Source organism: Engystomops pustulosus, chromosome 11 (genome assembly GCF_040894005.1).
Source record: "Engystomops pustulosus chromosome 11, aEngPut4.maternal, whole genome shotgun sequence".
NCBI classification, from domain to species: domain Eukaryota; kingdom Metazoa; phylum Chordata; class Amphibia; order Anura; family Leptodactylidae; genus Engystomops; species Engystomops pustulosus.
In genome coordinates, this window is record NC_092421.1 from 6,466,519 (window position 1) to 6,478,960 (window position 12,442).

The window sequence follows — 12,442 nt, forward strand, 5'->3', positions numbered from 1 at the left end:
TCTGATGCTGGAGGATAAATCTGCTGCACTTTAGGACTGTAAAATCATACTTTGCACTATTAGCTTAGTTTACACCAGAAAATTGCCCCCAAATGCTGCCACACAAGGATAATTTTTGTTGCACTGGCCTTTTTCCTTAAATTGCATTAGACTTAAAAGCCTCCAAAATCTTTGATGTTGCGCAGGTTTTTTTATTGTCACGCAAATTACGATTGGATTCCGTCGTAAACTTATTGATAATTCTGGGGGCAGTTGTCTTGCCTGTATTCTGATTCTTTTTGAAACGTGGGTGTGGAGGGGGCAAGAAGCAGCTAAATTTACTATTGTCTGCACTAAGACTTTGGCACAGGTTATAAGCCAAATTCTACACCAGCCCAGGCCTGGTATATAGTGCAATACACATTATGAAATACAAGCTCCTCAGCTCTCAGCCCCCACCTTTGTGCTCCTGTACAACTCTTCCCTCCTCCATGAGGTCAGCTCACCAGGCTGTGAGCTCTGTGGATGAGCAGGAGGGAGGAGCTGTACAGGAGCACTCATGCAACAAAAGAGGCCCTTTGGCTAATAAAATGTAACTTTTATTTGTGGTTACGTGTTAAAAAGATCTAAGTTTACATGTGAACAGCATAGTTCAGCATTATCCCTGCGCCTGATGGCTAAGAATCTGGAAGGGGGGCACACTTCAGAGGGCTATGTCTTTGGCACCTAGAAACTCAATTGTTTATTCTTATGAAAGAGAAGAGTCTCCTCTATCTAAATTCAAGGTCTTGTGTTTCTAGGTGTCAGGAAAACAGAAATCTTCACTGTTAAAATTCAAGTAGAAGGTAGTTAACAAAAACAGCCTACCCGTGTGGGTGCTACCTAGACAGAGGGGCACATTTACTTACCCGGTCCTGATGCAATCCCCGCTGTGCGTTGTCCGACGATAATGCGTTGTGCCACGATTCACAGAGTTTGTGCGCCGGTTAACCTGCACGTGACGCTTCCCCGCTCAGGTCCCCGGAGTTCACCATCTTCCGCCTGGTCTATGTAAGTGCAGTGTCTTGCGACACAATTTTAAGTTAAATTCCGAGGTTTGTCCGAATTCGTCAGATCATCCGACGGCCCGTCCCCCAATTTCTGAAAGCAGATGCGCAAAAATCCGATCGCGTGTGACACAATCGCCTGCTAAATACCTGTCCCAGCGGCGCAATCCTCAAAAACAGTAGAAAACCCGATGGAAATGCAATCTGCGGTCCCTTAGTAAATAAGCCCCAGAGAGTTCTCTTAACTCACCACTAAAACAAAGTAACCTGCAAAGACATGGCTGCTCCAGGCACAGAAGTCAGAGCTGTGTGCGCTCTACCAGCCTCCTTTCAGCCAGGGCTGTCCGCTCTGCTCAGCAGCTTTATCCCGCCTGATGAGGCTGCTACCACCCCCTGTGTCCAAGGTGCTGAACAACATAAAACCTGACCTATGCCAATAAGGAGGTGGAATGGACTGCCCCACTACCAGCCTGCGCATCCATTCCATGTACATCCGCTCCAGCAGAGTTTTAAACAACTTCTCCAACAAATAACTTGTTCCCGGATTTACAGTGTGTTTGCAACTGGACAAACACATCCTCCCCATTAAGGCCTTGCATAAATAGAAAACCCAGGGGAAACATATCGCTCATCCACTGTTAACCCCTTCAGTGTCTCACACACAATTACTTTTTAGTGCAATTTCTTAGAAAAGGTAGAAAGACACACTGTAGCTGCAATGGGTTTTTGTAACCTGTCTTTAGTGAAGATGAGGTCCCTGGTGACAAGTTCCCTTTAAAGCACGGGTGTCAAACAGGGCCCATGGGCCAAATGCAGCTCGCAGCCTTGTGTCGACTGGCCCAACACCCTCTGCCGGCTCAATGTCACTCAGTGACTGCAATGGTAGCTGAGCGCGCTTGCATTGAAGTTCGTGTGTAGGTACACTGTGCTGCGCTACATATACATGAACATCACCGCCGCGCCTTGTCATTACCACGCCTTGTATGTGCGGTGCGCCTTCCTCCACTCCGTATCCTCGCCACCACCATGCATCGGAAGCAGGAAGGACCTTTCTATCTTGGCCTGCTACCTGTAGCTTGGAAGTCTGATGATCATGTTCATAACCTGTCTCCACGCAGAATCTCTGGCTGCTGCTAACATCACGGGCCTCCTCTTCACCATCTGCCTGGCTATTCCTTCACCAGGGGGAACCTTTTTATCATATTGTTCACTGCCCTCTTCTTACATTCCTAACCCTAATCAGTTCATCTGAAGACACCGTTTATCCCAAGCGCTTACTAAACATTTTCTGACTAACCCAAGCACCTCGCTCAATAATTGCATTTGCAGATATAATCTATAATGCAAGTTGCATGCAGCATATCTGCAAGTTCACATGTGACCACAAATCCGATCATCTTGGATTCATTCTAATATTGTGTCAGGGGTCCCAATGCAACACCACAACCTTCATGAAGTGCAGCAGCTACGTCATGTCCCCCGAGCCTTGGATGCATTTTGTAACCCTTCTATACATTTCCTGACCGGTAACGCTACAGAGAACAGGAAAACATTGGACGATATATATTCTGTGCCAATTTGTTAACTTTGCAAGTCAGAATTTATTAATTTTTTTTTAGGTTTTATAATGATATGTGTTAGGATTTGGAAACTTGTATGGGTTAATTTAAGTTCAGAAACCTAACACTGCACAATGTGCCATTCTTTTTACCTGTGAAAACACTTTGATACCTTTCCGTCGGTGAAGACAATCACTTGTTTCCATTTGCATCCTTGGCCATTCTTGACAATACTGAATCCTGTAAAGATCGGCTCATGTCAGACAATAGAGGCGAGAGTAGTAATTATACAAGTGGGTTTTATTCGTCAGTATCAAATTACACATTTTATCATCACAGAGACTGAGCTAACATCATGTACTAATAAAAAGGGGAGGGAGAGGAGAGAGACAAAAACTTCCTTCAAAAACGGTTAAACTGTGCGCTGTCCAATCACTGCAAACGACCTTTAGCCCCCGTTTTTTCCGGCCTGGGTTTAAAAATACATTTTGGCGTTTTACCAAGTATAATAAGTCAACACCATTCCGCTTGGATAATTCTGTACCTGATTCTGACAGTATTTGCACCATCATTAAATAATCGTCATCTACAGCTGACGAGGAGAAGCAGAAGGACCAGGGTGAAAGAAGGTAAATGTATCGCTCACCATGTCTTGTGTTCATAAGCACCAGAACTTTTATTGGTATGCTATCTATGGGCGGGGGCACAGGGGGGTCCGGAGGTGTGAGCTCTGCTCTTCTCAAGGGAATATCATCTTTACATATTAATAACTCGATATCTTCACATAGGAAATATTACAAGAATTCTTTAAAACAGAAAAGTGGCTACAAAATGTGGATCCTGGGGAGAGACTGACAATAGTAAAATTAGTGGGACCCTCATAGATCAGCTATTCACAGAAAATGGGAGGAGGGCAGCTCCATCCCGAGAGAAATAGCCGAATCTGTACCATATTATAGCCTGGACTACCAGGTGTATGATGAGAACTACACAGAAAAATCTTCCATTGTATTTCATGTATTAAAAGTTTTTAAGTGGTTTTATTTATGTTTCAGTCGGGGATTTGTGGTCGTTCTGTAAGGTCAATATCAGGAACCCCCCTCCGCCCCCGCCCCCCAGGGTTCAGTGACCTCTTTCTTGCACCAAAATACTGTTACAATAAAATGATGCAAATAGCTGATACATAATATTTCCATAGTTTTTATTGGACTGAAATACTGGGTTCAATGTTTTTTGGGGGTCATCCTTATAAAACTAGAAACAAACAATACTGGACCATAGCCAGCAGTGGACTAGGAAACATTAAGTGGGGACTTGGTAGCCCAAATATCTGAAACCAGTGATGTATTTTAATCATTTCCCTCCCCAAATACTAGACAAGAGTCACTGGTGCAGAGGTAGAGAGGTTTTGGGGGAGGGGACATATTATACATATTATAATTATTGTAGGTGACAAAGGTTCTTCAATCCGTCTGTAAAAGATGATGTGATGAAAGTAGGGACCTCAAGGTTCGTGCAGAACAAGTTTTCTTCCTATTTGAAATCCGGCTTTTCTGGGAAGGTACAACCGGCCCTCCGGATAACCACGTTAGCGGAATAGTGGCCGGCACGGATACACTCCTCATTGGGTTTATCAGACACCAACTGGGAAAGAAAACCTGCGGAAAGAGATTTTAGAAGCAAAAATTGTTTGTGTAAACCGTTTATATTACAAGACAAACCACAAACACATTTCAAAGTATCATAGTTTATACGGATGAAAAATGTTAATCGAATTCCACCAAGGAAGTGAAGGGATCGGATGAGAAAGGGATTTAGGGGAAACAATTCTATATAACATAACCATCAATGTGATTTAGGTGTAAAAAGGCATCTAGACCCTTCTTGAAGCTCTCTGCTGTCCCTGCCGTGACCAGCGCCCGAGCTCTCTGCTGTCCCTGCCGTGACCAGCGCCCGAGCTCTCTGCTGTCCCTGCCGTGACCAGCGCCCGAGCTCTCTGCTGTCCCTGCCGTGACCAGCGCCTGAGCTCTCTGCTGTCCCTGCCGTGACCAGCGCCCGAGCTCTCTGCTGTCCCTGCCGTGACCAGCGCCCGAGCTCTCTGCTGTCCCTGCCGTGACCAGCGCCCGAGCTCTCTGCTGTCCCTGCCGTGACCAGCGCCCGAGCTCTCTGCTGTCCCTGCCGTGACCAGCGCCCGAGCTCTCTGCTGTCCCTGCCGTGACCAGCGCCCGAGCTCTCTGCTGTCCCTGCCGTGACCAGCGTCCGAGCTCTCTGCTGTCCCTGCTGTGACCAGCGCCCGAGCTCTCTGCTGTCCCTGCCGTGACCAGCGCCCGAGCTCTCTGCTGTCCCTGCCGTGACCAGCGCCCGAGCTCTCTGCTGTCCCTGCTGTGCTCTGCTCCTGAGCTCTCTGCTGTCCCTGCTGTGACCAGCGCCTGAGCTCTCTGCTGTCCCTGCCGTGACCAGCGCCTGAGCTCGGCTATTCCACAGTTGAATTTGTTATTTTAAAGGAAATTTACCATCAAAATCAAGCTTGGATATACACAGGGAGACTTACCCATAGACCCAGGTACCATGACTCCGGTAACCTTCTTATAATTTGTAATCCATGGCCTCCTTCCTTGTAAAATCAACTTTTAAAATGATTCTAATGAGCCCCTCCATCTGCTGTAATCTCATGGCAGCAGAGAAAGGGAAGAGCTCCTTAAACAGTGTATTAGCCAGCGAAGCTAATCAGGGGTCTGGTAACACCCCTGATAACATTTCAGGCTCATAATTTTAAAAGTTAATTTTAGGAAAGAGGCCATAGAAAACAAATATAAGAAGATTACCACAGTCACAGCGCCTGGATCTATATTGTGACTGTAGATTTCCTTTGAAGCACAGTGGTAGTTACAATATATGCTTCAAATATACTTCTCATTCCTGGACAAACCCTTTAAAAAGCTCAAAATTATACAATCCTGCTAATTTTCTGCATACGATTATTTATGCCATTTCTGTAGTGGTTCTGAATCTCCCCCTCTCCTTTTACTATGCTGTAATGATAACCGAGTTGTAGAGGCCACCGTCAGTCGTACAGGCCACAGCGAATCGTAGAGGCCACCGCCAGTTTTACATATTATGAAGAAGATGCCGCAGGCAATATTAATTTTGGGCCATAAGTCTCACCGGCTTTACAGATCTTGCAAACTATTCTGGGGATCGTATAAAACCATATGACCCTCTGTTGGATATGCTCTCTGACCAGCAATCCCAGTACACACACTCCTGGATTTTATTTGTTGGATTTTCGCAGACGGAACAGATCAGATTCTCTTAAAGCTTTGATTGGAAAGCAAAAAAAACCAACAACAACTTACCTCCAACAAAAGCATCACCTGCTCCATTGGTATCTACAATTTTACTCTGGTCGATTTCTAAGACGGGGAATGACAGGACTTCGTCAGCTGTGGATGGAAAGACTCGGTTAGTACAATATTTTAATAGAAGGATTGACTTATAAAAAGAAGGAAAACCAAAATACAGGAAGAGTCCAGCCCAACCCCAAGATATCGGACCTGCTGCCCCGGAGCTATACAGATCCCACAGACCGAGATGGAGAGGTCAGGGTTAGTAGATGGTGGAAAGACAAGGAGTTCAGTATAGAAAGATTAGGTATCAAGAAGAGAGAGGACATGATGCTAGAGACGGCAGAGAGACAGTCACTAGTGTTCTGGGGTAAGGCCGGGGGATGTTACATACAGAAGTATATAGCTGGTGACAGCAGAGAGACAGTCACTAGTGTTCTGGGGTAAGGCCGGGTGATGTTACATACAGAAGTATATAGCTGGTGACATCAGCAGAGAGACAGTCACTAGTGTTCTGCAGTAAGGCCGAGGGGATGTTACATGCAGAAGTATATAGCTGGGGACAGCAGAGAGACAGTCACTAGTGTTCTGGGGTAAGGCCGGGGATGTTACATACAGAAGTATATAGCTGGGGGTCATCAGCAGAGAGACAGTCACTAGTGTTCTGGGGTAAGGCCGGGGGATGTTACATACAGAAGTATATAGCTGGGGGTCATCAGCAGAGAGACAGTCACTAGTGTTCTGGGGTAAGGCCGGGGGATGTTACATACAGAAGTATATAGCTGGGGGTCATCAGCAGAGAGACAGTCACTAGTGTTCTGGGGTAAGGCCGGGGGATGTTACATACAGAAGTATATAGCTGGGGGTCATCAGCAGAGAGACAGTCACTAGTGTTCTGGGGTAAGGCCGGGTGATGTTACATACAGTAGTATATAGCTGGAGACATCAGCAGAGAGACAGTCACTAGTGTTCTGGGGTAAGGCCGGGGGGATGTTACATACAGAAGTATATAGCTGGGGACAGCAGAGAGACAGTCACTAGTGTTCTGGAGTAAGGCCGAGGGGATGTTACATACAGAAGTATATAGCTGAGGACATCAGCAGAGAGACAGTCACTAGTGTTCTGGGGTAAGGCCGGGGGATGTTACGTGCAGAAGTATATAGCTGGGGACATCAGCAGAGAGACAGTCACTAGTGTTCTGGGGTAAGGCCGGGGGATGTTACATACAGAAGTATATAGCTGGGGACATCAGCAGAGAGACAGTCACTAGTGTTCTGGGGTAAGGCCGGGGGGATGTTACGTGCAGAAGTATATAGCTGGAAACATCAGCAGAGAGACAGTCACTAGTGTTCTGGGGTAAGGCCGAGGGGATGTTACATACAGAAGTATATAGCTGGGGACATCAGCAGAGAGACAGTCACTAGTGTTCTGGGGTAAGGCCGGGGGATGTTACATACAGAAGTATATAGCTGGGGGTCAGCAGAGAGACAGTCACTAGTGTTCTGGGGTAAGGCCGGGTGATGTTACATACAGAAGTATATAGCTGGGGACAGCAGAGAGACAGTCACTAGTGTTCTGGGGTAAGGCCGGGGGGTGTTACATACAAAAGTATATAGCTGGGGACAGCAGAGAGACAATCACTAGTGTTCTGGGGTAAGGCCGGGGGGTGTTACATACAGAAGTATATAGCTGGGGACAGCAGAGAGACAGTCACTAGTGTTCTGGGGTAAGGCCGGGGGGATGTTACGTGCAGAAGTATATAGCTGGAGACAGCAGAGAGACAGTCACTAGTGTTCTGGGGTAAGGCCGGGTGATGTTACATACAGAAGTATATAGCTGGGGGTCATCAGCAGAGAGAAAGTCACTAGTGTTCTGGGGTAAGGCCGGGGGATGTTACATACAGAAGTATATAGCTGGGGACAGCAGAGAGACAGTCACTAGTGTTCTGGGGTAAGGCCGGGGGGTGTTACATACAGAAGTATATAGCTGGGGGTCAGCAGAGAGACAGTCACTAGTGTTCTGGGGTAAGGCCGGGGGATGTTACATACAGAAGTATATAGCTGGGGACAGCAGAGAGACAGTCACTAGTGTTCTGGGGTAAGGCCGGGGGGTGTTACATACAGAAGTATATAGCTGGGGACAGCAGAGAGACAGTCACTAGTGTTCTGGGGTAAGGCCGGGTGATGTTACATACAGAAGTATATAGCTGGGGACATCAGCAGAGAGACAGTCACTAGTGTTCTGGGGTAAGGCCGGGTGATGTTACATACAGAAGTATATAGCTGGGGACATCAGCAGAGAGACAGTCACTAGTGTTCTGGGGTAAGGCCGAGGGGATGTTACATACAGAAGTATATAGCTGGAGACAGCAGAGAGACAGTCACTAGTGTTCTGGGGTAAGGCCGGGGGATGTTACATACAGAAGTATATAGCTGGGGGTCATCAGCAGAGAGACAGTCACTAGTGTTCTGGAGTAAGGCCGGGGATGTTACATACAGAAGTATATAGCTGGGGACATCAGCAGAGAGACAGTCACTAGTGTTCTGGGGTAAGCCCGGGGTGATGTTACATACAGAAGTATATAGCTGGAGACATCAGCAGAGAGACAGTCACTAGTGTTCTGGGGTAAGCCCGGGGTGATGTTACATACAGAAGTATATAGCTGGGGACAGCAGAGAGACAGTCACTAGTGTTCTGGAGTAAGGCCGGGGGATGTTACATACAGAAGTATTTAGCTGGGGACAGCAGAGAGACAGTCACTAGTGTTCTGGGGTAAGGCCGGGGGATGTTATATACAGAAGTATATAGCTGGGGGTCATCAGCAGAGAGACAGTCACTAGTGTTCTGGAGTAAGGCCGGGGGATGTTATATACAGAAGTATATAGCTGGGGACATCAGCAGAGAGACAGTCACTAGTGCTCTGGGGTAAGGCCGAGGGATGTTACATACAGAAGTATATAGCTGGGGGTCAGCAGAGAGACAGTCACTAGTGTTCTGGGGTAAGGCCGGGGGATGTTACATACAGAAGTATATAGCTGGAGACAGCAGAGAGACAGTCACTAGTGTTCTGGGGTAAGGCCGAGGGATGTTACATACAGAAGTATATAGCTGGAGACAGCAGAGAGACAGTCACTAGTGTTCTGGGGTAAGGCCGGGAGATGTTACGTGCAGAAGTATATAGCTGGAGACATCAGCAGAGAGACAGTCACTAGTGTTCTGGGGTAAGGCCGGGGGATGTTACATACAGAAGTATATAGCTGGAGACAGCAGAGAGACAGTCACTAGTGTTCTGGAGTAAGGCCGAGGGGATGTTACATACAGAAGTATATAGCTGGAGACATCAGCAGAGAGACAGTCACTAGTGTTCTGGGGTAAGGCCGGGGGATGTTACATACAGAAGTATATAGCTGGAGACAGCAGAGAGACAGTCACTAGTGTTCTGGGGTAAGGCCGGGGATGTTACATACAGAAGTATATAGCTGGAGACATCAGCAGAGAGACAGTCACTAGTGTTCTGGAGTAAGGCCGAGGGGATGTTACATACAGAAGTATATAGCTGGAGACATCAGCAGAGAGACAGTCACTAGTGTTCTGGGGTAAGGCCGGGGGGTGTTACATACAGAAGTATATAGCTGGGGACATCAGCAGAGAGACAGTCACTAGTGTTCTGGGGTAAGGCCGGGGTGATGTTACATACAGAAGTATATAGCTGGGGACATCAGCAGAGAGACAGTCACTAGTGTTCTGGGGTAAGGCCGAGGTGATGTTACGTGCAGAAGTATATAGCTGGGGTCATCAGCAGAGAGACAGTCACTAGTGTTCTGGAGTAAGGCCGAGGTGATGTTACGTGCAGAAGTATATAGCTGGGGACATCAGCAGAGAGACAGTCACTAGTGTTCTGGAGTAAGGCCGAGGAGATGTTACGTGCAGAAGTATATAGCTGGAGACATCAGCAGAGAGACAGTCACTAGTGTTCTGGGGTAAGGCCGAGGGATGTTACATACAGAAGTATATAGCTGGGGACATCAGCAGAGAGACAGTCACTAGTGTTCTGGAGTAAGGCCGAGGTGATGTTACATACAGAAGTATATAGCTGGGGACAGCAGAGAGACAGTCACTAGTGTTCTGGGGTAAGGCCGGGTGATGTTACATACAGAAGTATATAGCTGGAGACATCAGCAGAGAGACAGTCACTAGTGTTCTGGAGTAAGGCCGAGGTGATGTTACATACAGAAGTATATAGCTGGGGACATCAGCAGAGAGACAGTCACTAGTGTTCTGGAGTAAGGCCGAGGTGATGTTACATACAGAAGTATATAGCTGGGGACATCAGCAGAGAGACAGTCACTAGTGTTCTGGAGTAAGGCCAGGGGATGTTACATACAGAAGTATATAGCTGGGGACAGCAGAGAGACAGTCACTAGTGTTCTGGGGTAAGGCCGGGGATGTTACATACAGAAGTATATAGCTGGAGACATCAGCAGAGAGACAGTCACTAGTGTTCTGGAGTAAGGCCGAGGGGATGTTACATACAGAAGTATATAGCTGGAGACATCAGCAGAGAGACAGTCACTAGTGTTCTGGGGTAAGGCCGGGGGGTGTTACATACAGAAGTATATAGCTGGGGACATCAGCAGAGAGACAGTCACTAGTGTTCTGGGGTAAGGCCGGGGTGATGTTACATACAGAAGTATATAGCTGGGGACATCAGCAGAGAGACAGTCACTAGTGTTCTGGGGTAAGGCCGAGGTGATGTTACGTGCAGAAGTATATAGCTGGGGTCATCAGCAGAGAGACAGTCACTAGTGTTCTGGAGTAAGGCCGAGGTGATGTTACGTGCAGAAGTATATAGCTGGGGGTCAGCAGAGAGACAGTCACTAGTGTTCTGGGGTAAGGCCGGGGGATGTTACATACAGAAGTATATAGCTGGAGACATCAGCAGAGAGACAGTCACTAGTGTTCTGGAGTAAGGCCGAGGGGATGTTACATACAGAAGTATATAGCTGGAGACATCAGCAGAGAGACAGTCACTAGTGTTCTGGGGTAAGGCCGGGGGGTGTTACATACAGAAGTATATAGCTGGGGACATCAGCAGAGAGACAGTCACTAGTGTTCTGGAGTAAGGCCAGGGGATGTTACATACAGAAGTATATAGCTGGAGACATCAGCAGAGAGACAGTCACTAGTGTTCTGGGGTAAGGCCGGGGGATGTTACATACAGAAGTATATAGCTGGGGACAGCAGAGAGACAGTCACTAGTGTTCTGGAGTAAGGCCGAGGTGATGTTACATACAGAAGTATATAGCTGGGGACATCAGCAGAGAGACAGTCACTAGTGTTCTGGAGTAAGGCCAGGGGATGTTACATACAGAAGTATATAGCTGGGGACAGCAGAGAGACAGTCACTAGTGTTCTGGAGTAAGGCCGAGGTGATGTTACGTGCAGAAGTATATAGCTGGGGGTCAGCAGAGAGACAGTCACTAGTGTTCTGGGGTAAGGCCGGGGGATGTTACATACAGAAGTATATAGCTGGGGGTCAGCAGAGAGACAGTCACTAGTGTTCTGGGGTAAGGCCGGGGGATGTTACATACAGAAGTATATAGCTGGAGACAGCAGAGAGACAGTCACTAGTGTTCTGGAGTAAGGCCGAGGGGATGTTACATACAGAAGTATATAGCTGGAGACATCAGCAGAGAGACAGTCACTAGTGTTCTGGGGTAAGGCCGGGGGATGTTACATACAGAAGTATATAGCTGGAGACATCAGCAGAGAGACAGTCACTAGTGTTCTGGGGTAAGGCCGGGGGATGTTACATACAGAAGTATATAGCTGGGGGACATCAGCAGAGAGACAGTCACTAGTGTTCTGGGGTAAGGCCGGGGTATGTTACGTGCAGAAGTATATAGCTGGAGACATCAGCAGATAGACAGTCACTAGTGTTCTGGGGTAAGGCCGGGGTATGTTACGTGCAGAAGTATATAGCTGGGGTCATCAGCAGAGAGACAGTCACTAGTGTTCTGGGGTAAGGCAGGGGTCATGTTACATACAGAAGTATATAGCTGGAGACATCAGCAGAGAGACAGTCACTAGTGTTCTGGGGTAAGGCCGGGGGGGATGTTACGTGCAGAAGTATATAGCTGGAAACATCAGCAGAGAGACAGTCACTAGTGTTCTGGGGTAAGGCGGGGGGATGTTACATACAGAAGTATATAGCTGGAGACAGCAGCAGAGAGACAGTCACTAGTGTTCTGGGGTAAGGCCGGGGGATGTTACATACAGAAGTATATAGCTGGAGACATCAGCAGAGAGACAGTCACTAGTGTTCTGGAGTAAGGCCGAGGGGATGTTACATACAGAAGTATATAGCTGGAGACATCAGCAGAGAGACAGTCACTAGTGTTCTGGGGTAAGGCCGGGGGGATGTTACATACAGAAGTATATAGCTGGGGACATCAGCAGAGAGACAGTCACTAGTGTTCTGGAGTAAGGCCGGGGGATGTTACATACAGAAGTA

At 47.4% G+C, this 12,442-nt stretch overlaps 1 protein-coding gene across 2 annotated transcripts in view; it reads right to left on the bottom strand.

The window, feature by feature from the left end:
* Positions 1 to 2,866: 2,866 nt before the first annotated feature.
* ADK (adenosine kinase) overlaps positions 2,867 to 12,442 on the bottom strand; it is a 134,116-nt gene continuing 124,540 nt past the window's right edge. For both annotated transcript variants that reach the window (XM_072131237.1, XM_072131236.1), the window contains exons 10-11: positions 5,941 to 6,027; positions 2,867 to 4,242 (exon numbers count right to left, since the gene is read on the bottom strand). In XM_072131237.1, coding sequence (XP_071987338.1) covers positions 4,118 to 4,242; positions 5,941 to 6,027 — 212 coding nt within the window. In that variant the 3' untranslated portion in view covers positions 2,867 to 4,117. The remainder of the gene's footprint in view (positions 4,243 to 5,940; positions 6,028 to 12,442) is intronic.